This window comes from Rattus rattus, chromosome 1 (assembly GCF_011064425.1).
Source record: "Rattus rattus isolate New Zealand chromosome 1, Rrattus_CSIRO_v1, whole genome shotgun sequence".
Lineage (NCBI taxonomy): Eukaryota > Metazoa > Chordata > Mammalia > Rodentia > Muridae > Rattus > Rattus rattus.
In genome coordinates this window covers 470714-483338 of record NC_046154.1, presented here as the reverse complement: position 1 = coordinate 483338, position 12625 = coordinate 470714, and the positions used below count along the sequence as shown (strand labels likewise).

At 45.8% G+C, this 12625-nt stretch overlaps 1 protein-coding gene across 4 annotated transcripts in view; it reads left to right on the top strand.

Moving 5' to 3' along the window:
* Positions 1 to 8788, top strand: part of Tdrd7 (tudor domain containing 7) — a 64108-nt gene extending 55320 nt beyond the window's left edge. For all 4 annotated transcript variants that reach the window (XM_032891166.1, XM_032891157.1, XM_032891175.1 and 1 more), the window contains 4 exons: positions 88 to 198; positions 1919 to 2421; positions 5415 to 5575; positions 8322 to 8788. In XM_032891166.1, the coding sequence (XP_032747057.1) occupies positions 88 to 198; positions 1919 to 2421; positions 5415 to 5575; positions 8322 to 8542 (996 nt within the window). In that variant the 3' untranslated portion in view covers positions 8543 to 8788. The remainder of the gene's footprint in view (positions 1 to 87; positions 199 to 1918; positions 2422 to 5414; positions 5576 to 8321) is intronic.
* Positions 8789 to 12625: the final 3837 nt, after the last annotated feature.

Below are 12625 nucleotides of genomic sequence, written 5' to 3'. Positions count from 1 at the left end.
TTAGGGAAACAGATGCTAGACCTATTTTACAGCAGTGTGTTTGCTCCATACCATGTTATGTTGCTGTTTGCTTGTTTGTTTTTCCAGGCTATCAAGTGCTGTTTGGCTGATCTTCCACAGTCCATTGGCATGTGGACACCAGACGCTGTTCTTTGGCTAAGAGATTCTGTTTTGAATTGCTCGGACTGTAGTATTAAGGTGAGTTACCTTACTGTTCCTGGGATGTCTGCAAAGAACTGGAGCTCAGGGTTGCATGGATGAATTTCATCTCACTGTCATAAATGGACACACTTTACTTCCAAGAGATGAATTATACATGTAGCTGTAGATATTGCATGGTTCATTTCTATTTAAAGAGTTACCCTCCATCTCCTGTATTACTCACAACCCCCTTTTCCTGTTATTAACAAAGTAGCAGAGAAGCTTAGTTCTCCAGTTTTGCTAAGAGATAATTAAGTTGTGATCATATCTCTGGAAAAATATTTAAGACCATAATTTTATTTCTAAATTGCAGAGGATTGTAAACAAGCCATCCACTTCTGACCTGGTGTTTGCCCATTGTTCCCTGGAGCTCCTTAGCTTGTTGCTCACATTCTAGAGTAAAGAACATTAGACATCCTTTAGCTCATCAACTCATGCACACAGTGCATTATACCTAACACAGGTAACATCCCTGGGGCAGTACCTTCCCAAAGTCGTAGGTCATTTCCCCTAGCCCTGACTCACTGCCCCTGTGTGCGTGTGCCGTCAGGCTGCTTCTGTGCACCATGATCATTGTGTTCTCCATGCTAGTGCAGTCACTGGTTTGACCATGCCTTGTTTTATGGTCTTCATTTATCATGATAGTATATGTTGTTTTCTTGACAAAGTCTTGGGTACACAATAAAAACATGACTTGTTTTTCCTTTTGAGACAGCACCTTGCTTTGTAACACTGGCTGGCCTGGAGCTTGCAGTAATCCTCCTGCCTTGAGCTTTGAGATGCTACTATTACAGGCTCAGTTCATCATTCTTAGCTTTAAGAGTATTTTAATGGTTAATTTTAATGATACAGTGTATCATAAATATCTAGATGACTCACAGTCAGTATCTTAGCACACACCAAACAATGGATTTAAGTGGTTCACTGAGGGAGCACCGTTTTCAAAGTAAACTGTCTTAGACAGACTGTCTTGTTGACTTCTCTCCCTCTTCCTGCCCATGTCCCTGTCTCCCATTTGTGTCCCCTTTGATAGATGATAGATAGGCACAGCTGACGTGTCCATGTTTGTCGTCTGTAAGACAAACTGGAGGAGCTGATGAGAGTCACTAAGTTGCCAGCCCTCAGACATGCTGAGTGCAGACAGAATGACCGTGTTCCCCTTGGACGATGGGGCGGAAAGTCAGAAGGGCTCTTATTCGGTGGAGTTGCCTTCTCTTCTTGCCCCGATCCTCTGTGTAACTGGGGAGGCAGATCCAGACAAGGGCCAAAGGAAGAACCGGGACTAGAGGTCCCAGGTAACTGCCATCCCGGGGTCGTCAGCTGGCCTGAGCCAGGTTCTTGTCGTCGTCCTGGCTGTTTGATTGCTGAGGGTGGGTGGCAGGTGTGTGGAAGCTTGCTGTGTTCACCCTGCTCTGGGCTGGGGAGTCGTCCATTTAAACACTTGACCTCGCTACACTGTGGCTCTTCTTCCTCCCGCAGTGGCAGGAGCCACTCCTTACTTTACAGGATTTTTGTTTTCAGTTTGTGTTTCTGTAGGATTCGCTGCTGTTTTATTGACGTTTTGGCGGGGCCTATTAGGCTTTGAGAGAGAATCCATCTTACCGCGAATAGTGTTTTTGTAAAATACTCTGCTGTGATATTTGAGGTTAATATGAATTCTGCTTCTCAGAATCCAGTGCTGATGTGGACTTTGTCAATGCTCCTTTCCATTCCCAAGGTTACGAAAGTGGACGAGGCCAGGGGCGTGGCCTACGTGTATTTATTCACCCCCAAGAACTTCCCGGATCCCCACCGCAGCATCAACCGGCAGATCACAAACGCAGACCTGTGGAAGCACCAGAAGGATGTGTTTCTGAGCGCTGTGTCTGCTGCAGCCAGCTCTCCCGGCAACAGGAATGCCAGCACACCTGCTCCAGGCAGCCCTGCGGAGAGCCTCAGAAAGAGCCACCCGGAGGTCCTCAGAAAGTCTGTTCTGGACCACACCAGCTCTTTCTCCTTGGAGGAACTGCCCCCTCCTGTCCACCTGTCAAAGTCAGGGGAACACATGGATGTGTATGTGCCTGTGGCCTGTCACCCAGGCCATTTCGTCATCCAGCCTTGGCAGGAGATCCATAAGCTGGAGGTGCTGATGGAAGAGATGATCCTGTACTACAGCGTGTCTGAGGAGCGCCACATAGCGGTGGAGAGAGACCAAGTGTATGCAGCCAAAGTGGAGAACAAGTAGGTCCTGGGCACAGCGCCTCCTTCTAAGAGCATAGCGTGCTCATGAGGGCCCCTAGTCTGTCCAGCGAGATTTGAGAATTTTGAGTGAAAAATGGATTTAGTAATTTGTGCAAATTTTCTGATGTTTAAAGTAATAACATGTAAAATGTACTAACCATTTTCATGTTAAAAGTTTGTTTTACATACATAAAATGAAGTTTTTTTTTAATTAAATGTTTATTGTGGAAAACGTAGAGGGAAAAAAAAAAGCAAAAGAAACTAAAACCAGCTTCCCAGACATACATTTTTTTTAACCACTTCTGTAATCTTTCCAGTTTGGCCCGTGTATTTGTATCATTGATACACTGTTTTAAAGTTGTACTTTCTTCCCCAGAACTCAAATAGTATGTGCTAAAAATTCCTCAGAGACAGTTTCTGGCTGAGTGGTTACCTGTGTCATGGGGAAGCATAATTAGCATTTTTTTAGTTAGGTAGGTTCTCCCAGATCTTTTCAGTATTATAGATAATAATAGTCACTACCATAAATAATGAACTGTTGTTTCCACCTCTGGTTACTCAGTAAGAGTCTTTGGAAGGAAATTATTAGTTGAGAGATGTGCAGATCCCAGCACCCATTGTGGGTGCTTCCTAGCAATTGTAAGCCCCTGTCTAGGGAGTGGCATGCATTGTTTGTTTCTCTCACCTGTGCCCTCCCACAGTCCTGTTTGGATCCACAACTCCTTCCCCCAAACCATCAGGTTGTAGTGCGTCTGCCCCAATGGAGCACAAGCTCCCCCCATCCCTGTCACACTCCACTGGACCTTGGGAAATGAAGACCCTCCCTAGGGAAGACAGCTTCTTAATGCTGCACACAAAAATCCTTACCCTGTTCTCCTTCCATCAGTCCCCCCTCAACAGAGTTTAAAAAAGGTCACACTGCTAATTATTTTTACACAAAATACTTTTTTCTTTCTTAAGATAGTCAACATATGCGTATATAAAATGTCATTTTTATGAGAGAAAAAACAATTTTTAACTCTTAAAATGTGAAAAAGAATAATAGTACTTGTTTTAATCATGAGTCTGTGTCCTAAGCTTTTCTTCTGTAAAATTTATTGTCTCACTTTATTAATTACAATTAAGCCTAAGTAGGGTTGACTCAGTTTGTATAACTCTGTCTTAATAAGTCTTTGCTGGGTAACTTAGTTCTCATGCAGACGGTCGGTCGTCAGAGGGCAGATGAGAGAGGGTTGGTCTGGGACAGCCTACCTAGGGGGAAGGAGTTGCCCCTTCAGTGTCCAGCATACCATTGGAGAAGCTCTGCACCCACTCTAGTGAGCTTGAACAAGCCAGTTGTTCATGGATAATGGATCTTTATAGATAAGAATATAGTAATGATTTTTAAAAGTTTCACAAGTTAACCAGTGTTAAGTGTTTAAAGAGGTTCGACAGACTCTGGACTGTCGAACTTTAGTCCCAGCTGTGGCAAGCTAATATACAGGAATGTGACATTTTTAAATTGATGATCTCCAAATCTCCTAATGAGAAACACTTGGAAACACATTAAAAGCCCCATTCTCCTTTCTTACCCAGCCCCTGAGTCTAAACCTTGGGGGAAAGCCCAGCATCTGCACTTTTTACCACTCTGGATGATGGTGGCTCTGGAATTGATATCTCGTCCAATCTGAGCCTCTATAATAATCACCTGGCTTCAGAAATCCGTCTGAGCAGGAATGCACCCGTTTTCTGCAGTGCTCCTCTTATTACTCTGCACTCCGTGAACTGGAAACACAGATCACCATCACTTGTCCCCTGTAGCTCACTGATGATGCTGTGGGTAGAGACCTATATATTTATTGTACCCCCATCGTCTCTTATACAGTGAGCAGTCTGCAGCCTGGCATTGCTACCAGGAAAAAAATCCCCTCCAGTCTGGTCTGCAGTTTTCACTTAGTTTATCTGCAGATGGTGCCTGGCACTTGTTAAATGCCTATTGTAGTGACCAGTATCGAGCTAGACACTTTGGACCAAAAAGTAAAATGTTACACATGAGACAACTGAGGCTCAGGCCAGAGTGACACCGCAGGGGCGATTCTCACTTAGGTGTGCATGGCTCCCAACCCCCAGGTATTTGTCACAAATCCTTTCCATGTCCCAGTTGTCTGTGAGACGCATGCACTCATCATGAGCCTGCCCCAAGATTCCCTTCAAAGCCCTCGGTCACATGCAGGGATTAAAACAGGCCTCATTGTAAGCCACTGGCTGTGTTTCACCCTGGGCTTGCTGCAAGTTTCTGGCTGATAAACTCATTGCAGAGGATGCCGGTTCTGCCACCTGAGGTCTGGTTCATTTTAAACAGAGAAAGGCATTTGTTAAGGAGAAGAGAGAACTGAGAATGGGAGGGGCTCCGAGGGAGGATACCCTAAAATATTGTTTGTTCAAAACTTTTCATCTCTCCCCGAACAGCCGAGTCCTCTGTGCCTTCATGAGTCCTTATCCTGCCTTCCTGGAGTATCTGCTCCTTCAACCATGATGTCCTCTCAGCTTTAAGTCAAAATGTCCTCTCAGCTTTTCTCTGCTCTTACGCAACCCTCTGGCTTCCCCTCCTCTACCTACGTCTCTCTTTCCATCTTGCAGACATAGACCATGTACCAAATGCCATCTTGCATCTCCACAGGGTGAGGGATCCCTTGACTCGTCCTGACCACCCCCATGGCATCTGTTTGAGCCTAGAGAGGGTGGCAGTGCGAGAGTCACTGCTTCTCAGTAGCCCCACGAGGCCTGTGAAGCTCCAGAATGAGCAGAATGTATCAGAGCATCCAGGGGTACAGCAGGCAGTGGTAACCACTGAAGAAAGCAACCACAGTTGCTGCCAAACTTCCATGACTCAGTGTGTGTGTGTGTGTGTGTGTGTGTCTGTCTGTCTGTCTGTCTGTCATATGAGGCTTGTCTCCCTTTGGAATGGGTGTTGATCTTGCCTGTTCTCTCTTTTTAATCCATTGTGTTTCTAGGTGGTACAGGGTGCTGTTAAAAGGAATCCTGACAAATGGGCTGGTGTCTGTGTACGAGCTGGACTATGGCAAACATGAGCTAGTCAACATAAGGAAGGTGCAGCCCCTAGTGGACGTGTTCCGGAAGCTGCCGTTCCAGGCAGTCACTGCTCAACTTGCAGGTAACTTCTACTGCGGGGCTCAGCTGCAGTGGGGCGTGTGCTCTATTGGTGGTAGGTTTTTAAGCAAGTGCAGATCACTAGTTAGCATGTTGCTTCAGCTTCCTAATGCTAACAACAACCTGTCCAGGAAGATCGTTTTCATGGTCAGTCTGTTCTCCCCCTCTGCTTTTGACTTGGGTTGCATGCCTGATAATATTTCTAAAGCTTCAATCCTGGCATAGATCACCATGCTGCATCCTGGTTTTCCTCATTCAGTTTCCGTGTTTGGGGGATACATTATCCTATGGGCTAGTTGTCCTCTTTCCCCCCAGAACTGCAGACAACCGTGCCTCTCATTTGTGTGAGTGCTAAGAGCAGGCTTGTAATGAGCTATACCCCAACCACTGCTGATTATTTTGATGGGTGTAAAGTGTTCCATTGACTCAGTGTTTCCCTGATGTTGAACAGTAATACAGACAAGCAAAAGGCAATGGAAACTTTCAGCATAAAACAATAATAACCAATAAGCATAAATTATTTTTAATTCTAAACTTAGTAACTGCATCACAACCCAGCTTATGAATGTGTAGCTTCTCCACACACTGACCTTTGACACGCTTATGTAATGACCTCTCAGGAGGTCTTCCTTTGCTCTCTGAGAGACAGTTGAGATGTGGCTCCCCTATCAGTGGCCACTGGGGCCCCTCAGTTTGAACAGAAGGCACATCTTATTTTTCTTAAGACGAACTCTCGCTGAGCCTGGACCTGCAGGGCTCTTCCACCTGCCTGTGTCTCCCCGGTGTGGAGCTGTACGAGCGAGCGAGCCGAGCGAGCGTAAGAGCACAGCACTACAGCTGCCTTTCACTCAGCGCCGGGAGTGCAAACTCAGGTGCACGTGTGGCAGGTGCTTAACCTACCGAGGAGCTGCCCCAGCCCTCCAGGCTAATTTGAAGTAGTGTTAATCTCCTCCGCAGTTCCTGGCAGCACCTCATAAACTATAAAACAGCTAATCCTTCCCCCCTCCAGAATGACTCCTACTGCAGCCACTGACTGACTTATACTAGTTTGCATAATCAACCGTTCGATGCTAGTACTCCGAATGCATTGTTATCTACCGCTAGATCAGTTATGAATAAGAAAAGCCAGACACATCCCTGTAACCCTAACACTAGAGAGACTGAGGCAGGAGGATTGTGAGTCTGAAGCCAGCTTGGGCTACATAGTGAGACATAATCAGGTCTCAAAAGCAAATGGTGTGACTTTACTTCCATTACTCTCTGGTAAGTTCTCTTCCTTTTCTTAGACCCAATTAGACCCAAGTTCCTTTTTCCCTCTGAAGGTCTTTCCTCGTTCCTTCTGAGGCAGCCTACTCCGCAGACTCCACACCGATTTTTAATTTGTCAAGAGTCTGCTTCTCCTCCTCATCTTTCCTTTCTTCTGTCCCTCTACATCCCACCTCTCTAGATTGAGCCCAGCACCCACTGTGTGCCTGGGAAGCACCAGCCCTGCACCGTGAGGGCTTCTTGGGCAGGGGCAGCACTTCATTTTCTTGGCTCCTGGGATCTGGGGTGGCTGTAAGTCCTCTGTGAGTCTGTCCTGCTGTACCCAGCTGCTTTCCCTCCTTTAGCTTTTTCACAGCTTTCTCTGGTTTTAGGCTTTCTGGGTGTGATGTGCAGAGCCATGGTTTCCTGCTGTGTTTGGTGTGACTCTACCTGAGGTTGTCAGTCACTAAGCTCAGTGCCTCCCCTCTCCGGTCTGTTCCACCCACCCTCATACTCTCTTCCCTAGTCCCAGTTCTGGGTCTCCTTCCCAGCCCTCTCCTTGCTTTAGTTTCAGAAGCCTCCCTCACCTTCCTGATATCAGAGACTCTTCCCTTGACTCTGTCCACCCAGCAGTCAGTGAGCTTAGCAGACTTTTCTCTTTCAGCGTCTCTGCTGTTTTTGTTCCTGACAGTGTAGCCTGTCTCCTCCACTGAAGCCCTCAATTGTCACTCATGGTTATTTAAATTCCTGCTTGGTCTCTCCAGCATTCCTGCCATATCTGGCTGATTCTGATGGTTGTTCAGTCTCTTCAGACTGTGGGTGTGGCCTCCAGAATCACTTGTTTGGTGGAAGTGAACACGACGCACTGGTAAAAAGCATTTCTGAACAGGCCCTCTGTGGTGGAGTAGGGGGATTGGGACTCAGGCATCCATAGTCTCATAGCCAGGTACCCCGTGAGCCTTGGGCTAGCCTGTGCTCCCAGACTGTGAACTTCACTTCCTCCCAGGAACCCCTCTTAAGGGGAGCAGGATGTCTGTAGGCAAGAGGGAGCCTGTGTAAGACCTGAGCATTCCTCGCTCGGATCCATGGGCTCAGATGGAACATTGCACTCTTTCTGTGACTCTCTGCTGTTGTAAGAAATGGCAGTGCACATAGATCATAGAGCCAGTCCTTTCTATTCATTTATTATTGGTTCTGACATTTCTCCCTCTGGCTATCTCAAGTCTAACAGTTTACAATTTACTATAGGAAATGGGAGTGCTCATCACCACTCCCCTTTATAAACAGCACTGTCTCTCAAAGGAAACGTGTTCTACAGGTAGTCTTACCTTTATTATTCAAGATAGATGAGCTGTGAGACAAGGAACGTTAAGCAGCTGTTCTCTGGCGTTGGCAGGTCTAACCTGAAATACTTTGTAACTGACTAAATAGTTCTCCCTCCCAGTGGCTCAAAGACAGGCAAGAGTGGCCACTCACTGCCCCCTCTTTCCCTGTCTCTCCCCTAGGAGTGAAGTGCAGCCAATGGTCGGAAGAGGCTTCAATGGTGTTTCGAAATCACGTGGAGAAGAAACCCCTGGTGGCACTGGTGCAGACAGTTATTGAACACGCTAACCCTTGGGACCGGAAAGTAGTGGTCTATCTAGTAGACACATCGCTGCCAGACACTGACACCTGGATTCATGACTTTATGTCACAGTATCTGGTAGAGCTTTCAAAAGCTAATTAATCACTGCTTGAGACCTTGACCGCTAATGCAGATTGTTCTCTAAGCAATAATACAAAATGTGTAGTAGGGTCTTAAAACATCTTATTTTTACTACATGGCTCTGACTGTTGTGGAGGATTGAAAAGAATATGCTTTGTTTGATGAAAGATATTTAACAAGTTTTGTTTAACGCAGTTGACTTTTCAAAGAAAAATTGCACTTGAATTATTAATATAATATTAGAATAAAATGTTTAGCAATGTAAAACCTGATGTCTTAGTTTTCTTTCTGTTCTGTTTTAAACACCATGGCCAAAAAGAAACTTCAGAGGAAAACCATCTCCAGAGGAAACCAGGCAGGAACGGAGGCAGGAACTGAAGCAGAGGCCATGGAGGAGTGGTGCTTCCTGGCTTGTTCCCCAGGGCTTGCTTACTCTGCTTTCTTATACCAGCCAGGACCACAGACCCAGGGGTGTCCCTGCCCTCAGTCGCTGGGCCCTTCCACATCAGTCATTAATCAAGACCACAGACAGATTCCTTCTCAGATAACCATAATTGTCACATTGATGTGCTAACTTCAGTCTCTAGGCATTCTGATCCTAGGTTGAAAGCATTAATTTGCACTGATGTCTGCATTGCATTGTTTAGGTCATCTCTAACAAATCGAGAATGTAATGATTTAACTTTGATCCACTCTGGTGTCGTGATGTAGCAGATGACCCCAAAGCAGAATATTTATGCTTAGTGTCTGGTACATCAGTGTTGTTAAAGGAGGAGCCACTCACAACACTGTGCTCCGTGACCCAAATTTAAAAAAAAAAACAAAAAACATTTATTTAGTGTTTATGTGTGTTTCTTATTTCATGTCAAATGAATTTACATAGAAGTCTGGGAAACTTTGGGAGCTGGTTGGTTCTTGATCCTTTCATCGTGTTCAAGAATTGAACTCAAGTCATCACTTTGGCAACCTTCCCCGGTGCCCCTTCTTCTCCACTGTACCTTGTTCTTGGGTTTTGTTTGTTATTTTTCTCTCGGAAAAAATAAAAAGTTCTTTCTATGTAGTCCAGGCTGGTTTCAAACTGGAGATCATCCCACTTCCAAGGTGCTGGGATTGTGCCAGGCTTAGCTCTCCAGTACTGTGAACATGCCTCTCCAATGCCTGGTGTCACTGCACCTGAGAGTAGGCAGCTAGCTAGCTGACTGACTGAGTCGTCTGAAGTATGACTGTGCCATCTCGTTATCCAGTAGCACACCACGGATACCTTCTTGTGAACAGATGAGCTTTGAATTGTGCTGCCTGACAGCATGCATACAGTCCACACCCATGCTGATTCCTGGCTAACCATGTGACATCACTGCATCACCATGACGTGACACAGGAAGAGGATGGTCCATGTTAGCTTTTGTTATATGATCACTTCCTGTGTCATCCACATAGAATGACATTGTGGACAGTTCAGCATGTGCTGGTTTACTGGCGGATGGACAGATGGGCAAGTGGATGGATTGTAAGCTTGAGCTGTGCTTAGGATGAGGTGGGGCAGAGCCCTGGGATAAACACATTGATGACATCTTGAAGTTCTTAATTAGAATATAAGAACAGACAGCATAGATGCAGGAGGCACAGGAGCAAAGCCAAGCCAGGCCTAAGCATGGTGCCCCATACCCAAGCTGAGCAGGGATGGAAGTTTGGGTTGAGCACACTGCACTCGAGCTAGTAGACCTCTGGGAAGACGCCCAAAGGCTGTTGGAAACCTGAAGTGAGTGGACCTCAAGGAGAAAACCGGGCTGGAGACAAACTTTCTTAAAGTCATTTTTTATTCAGGGAAAACAATAATAGGAAAAGAAAAGACCAGGTTTTAAAAAGCTTTTCATCCTAAACGTGTAAAAATATTCTGACTTTTTAAAAATGTATTTTAAGGGGCTGGGGATTTAGCTCAGTGGTAGAGCGCTTGCCTAGCAAGCGCAAGGCCCTGGGTTCGGTCCCCAGCTCCGAAAAATAGAAAAAAGGAAAAAAATGTATTTTAAAATAGTCATGAACACTTACGCCACTAATTAAAATACTTGTTTTTATGAAATAAAATTTCTTCCAAAATAGCAAGATTTAAGAATACTTACGCCGGTGATTAAAGTAACTATTTATGATGAAATAAATTTTTCTCCAGAACATAAATGTTTGAGTGAGTTAAGGCAGTGTTATGATTTCTATAGTGATCTCTTTCCAACAACAGAAAAGGCACAGATCCTTGAATTGAACACAACCAAAGGAAGACGTTCCTATTTCATTGACTTAAGAAACATTTCCATTCTTAAAGTATTTATGTTTATTGATAAAGTTTATACAATGTGAGGTTGCTTGACACACACATGAATTAGCCCACTGCCCTGTATTGAAGTCAGTTCAGGTGGACCAGAGACCTGTGTGTGAGGGCCTAAGGTAGCAGAGTGCCAGAGAGAGCTGGCAGAACCCCTGGGAGCCAGGGACAGCTGTCCTCAAAAGGCTGGAAGAGGAGGAAGGGGCAAAGTGGAAGAATACACACTGTTACATATTATATATGTGGTATATGGTATGTGTCCATATCATGTTCATATATTGGATGTGTTTGGTAAAAATGGGCAAGAAGTTTGGAGGAACACTTTGCACACACAAAAAAATCCAATTGGCCGATAAACAAAAAGGTGTCAGCAAATGTGGACACAGGGCATTGGCATTGTGGGTCAGAACCTCAGTGGACACCATAACTCTCTACCAGCATAGCTACAATGTAGCAATTCTTGTTCCACGGAAGTGGTTTAACCCAAGTGGAAACCACTTGCAAGTAGCATTAATCCAGTGCTCATCTCTCCTAGAGCTGAGCTTGGGCAGTCAACTTCCTGCAGACAATGAGAAAGAATGATTTGAGCCACACTGTAACATCCCTAATTCCACTAATAGCAAAGTAGACTTTTGCAATGGGATGTATTTATATGAAAATACCATATTATGTTCGCATGGAAAATTCACTCAGGATGAAACCTATAACTTGAACATTGAGAAAAAATGGTGCATCACAAACTAACCTCAGCTGTGAGCAAGAGGCCCAACCTGATAGCAAGGACAAGTTCTGGAAGGGTCCAGAAAGCAAGCTTCTTAGGAGGAAGAGGTGGGTGACTGGGGGGGGGAGGACAGGCTGCTGGTTGGCTTGCACAGGTGTTCTTACTGGAAAAATTCAGGAAGCTACACACTAAGATGTGCCCTGAAAGTATTTATACCCACAACAAAAACCCTTAAAAATAAGTCGTTGGGAATGGTAACTCCCTGCTTTGTTTAAAAATACACCCCACTTCTCCCTTGAAAAGGGCAGTCTTAATAGGGCGAGGGTTTTATAATACAGTAATGCGTTAGGAAAATACTTTCTGTACTCTCCAGCGTTTCTCCTTGGCAAGATTAGGGTTTCCCTCCCCAAAAAGTAAATTAGGATAATCCAACTGAGACGCCCCCCTTCCCATCTCCAGGCCCCGCGTGTCTGTCTGGATTCTTTGATAGGAGCCATTTGTTTATTGAAACACTTGAGGCGTCGGTTTGGGTTTAAGTGGTTTGTTCTGGAGAGGACACATTAGCCTTTCAAGAAGGAGGAACTTTCGTTCCGATTATTTTAAGTGGTTATTTCGGAAGCTCCATTCTGTCAGTGCTTTGTAGGGAGAAGGCGTTCAATTCTGCGTTGGAATTGCGCGTCCAGGGGTGGCTATTAAGCCCTGGGCGCGTGCCAGTCCTGGCAGGCCTGCTGGGAAGAGGCGACAAGTTGCCTCTTCAAAGGAAGCAAGGTGTAGCTGGACAGACTCTACTGGAACATTCTAGAATAGTGATCTGCCCGTCTTTGACGGGATACCTCCAACGTAGCTTAAAATCTTCCCGAGACAAGTTGGGGAAACCGAGAACAAGGCAGGGAACCACACATTCACCTGGCTCGGACTCGGGGTGGCCCTAGATCCCCCTAGCGGGTGTCTCTCCCCAGCCGGAGACCGCGCAGCACCCCGGCGCCCCTGGTGGAGCCGGAGGGCGGGGAGGGCGGTGGGGTGGGGCGGGGCGCAGTGACAGCGGAGCAGGGCCCGCCCCCGGCTTCCC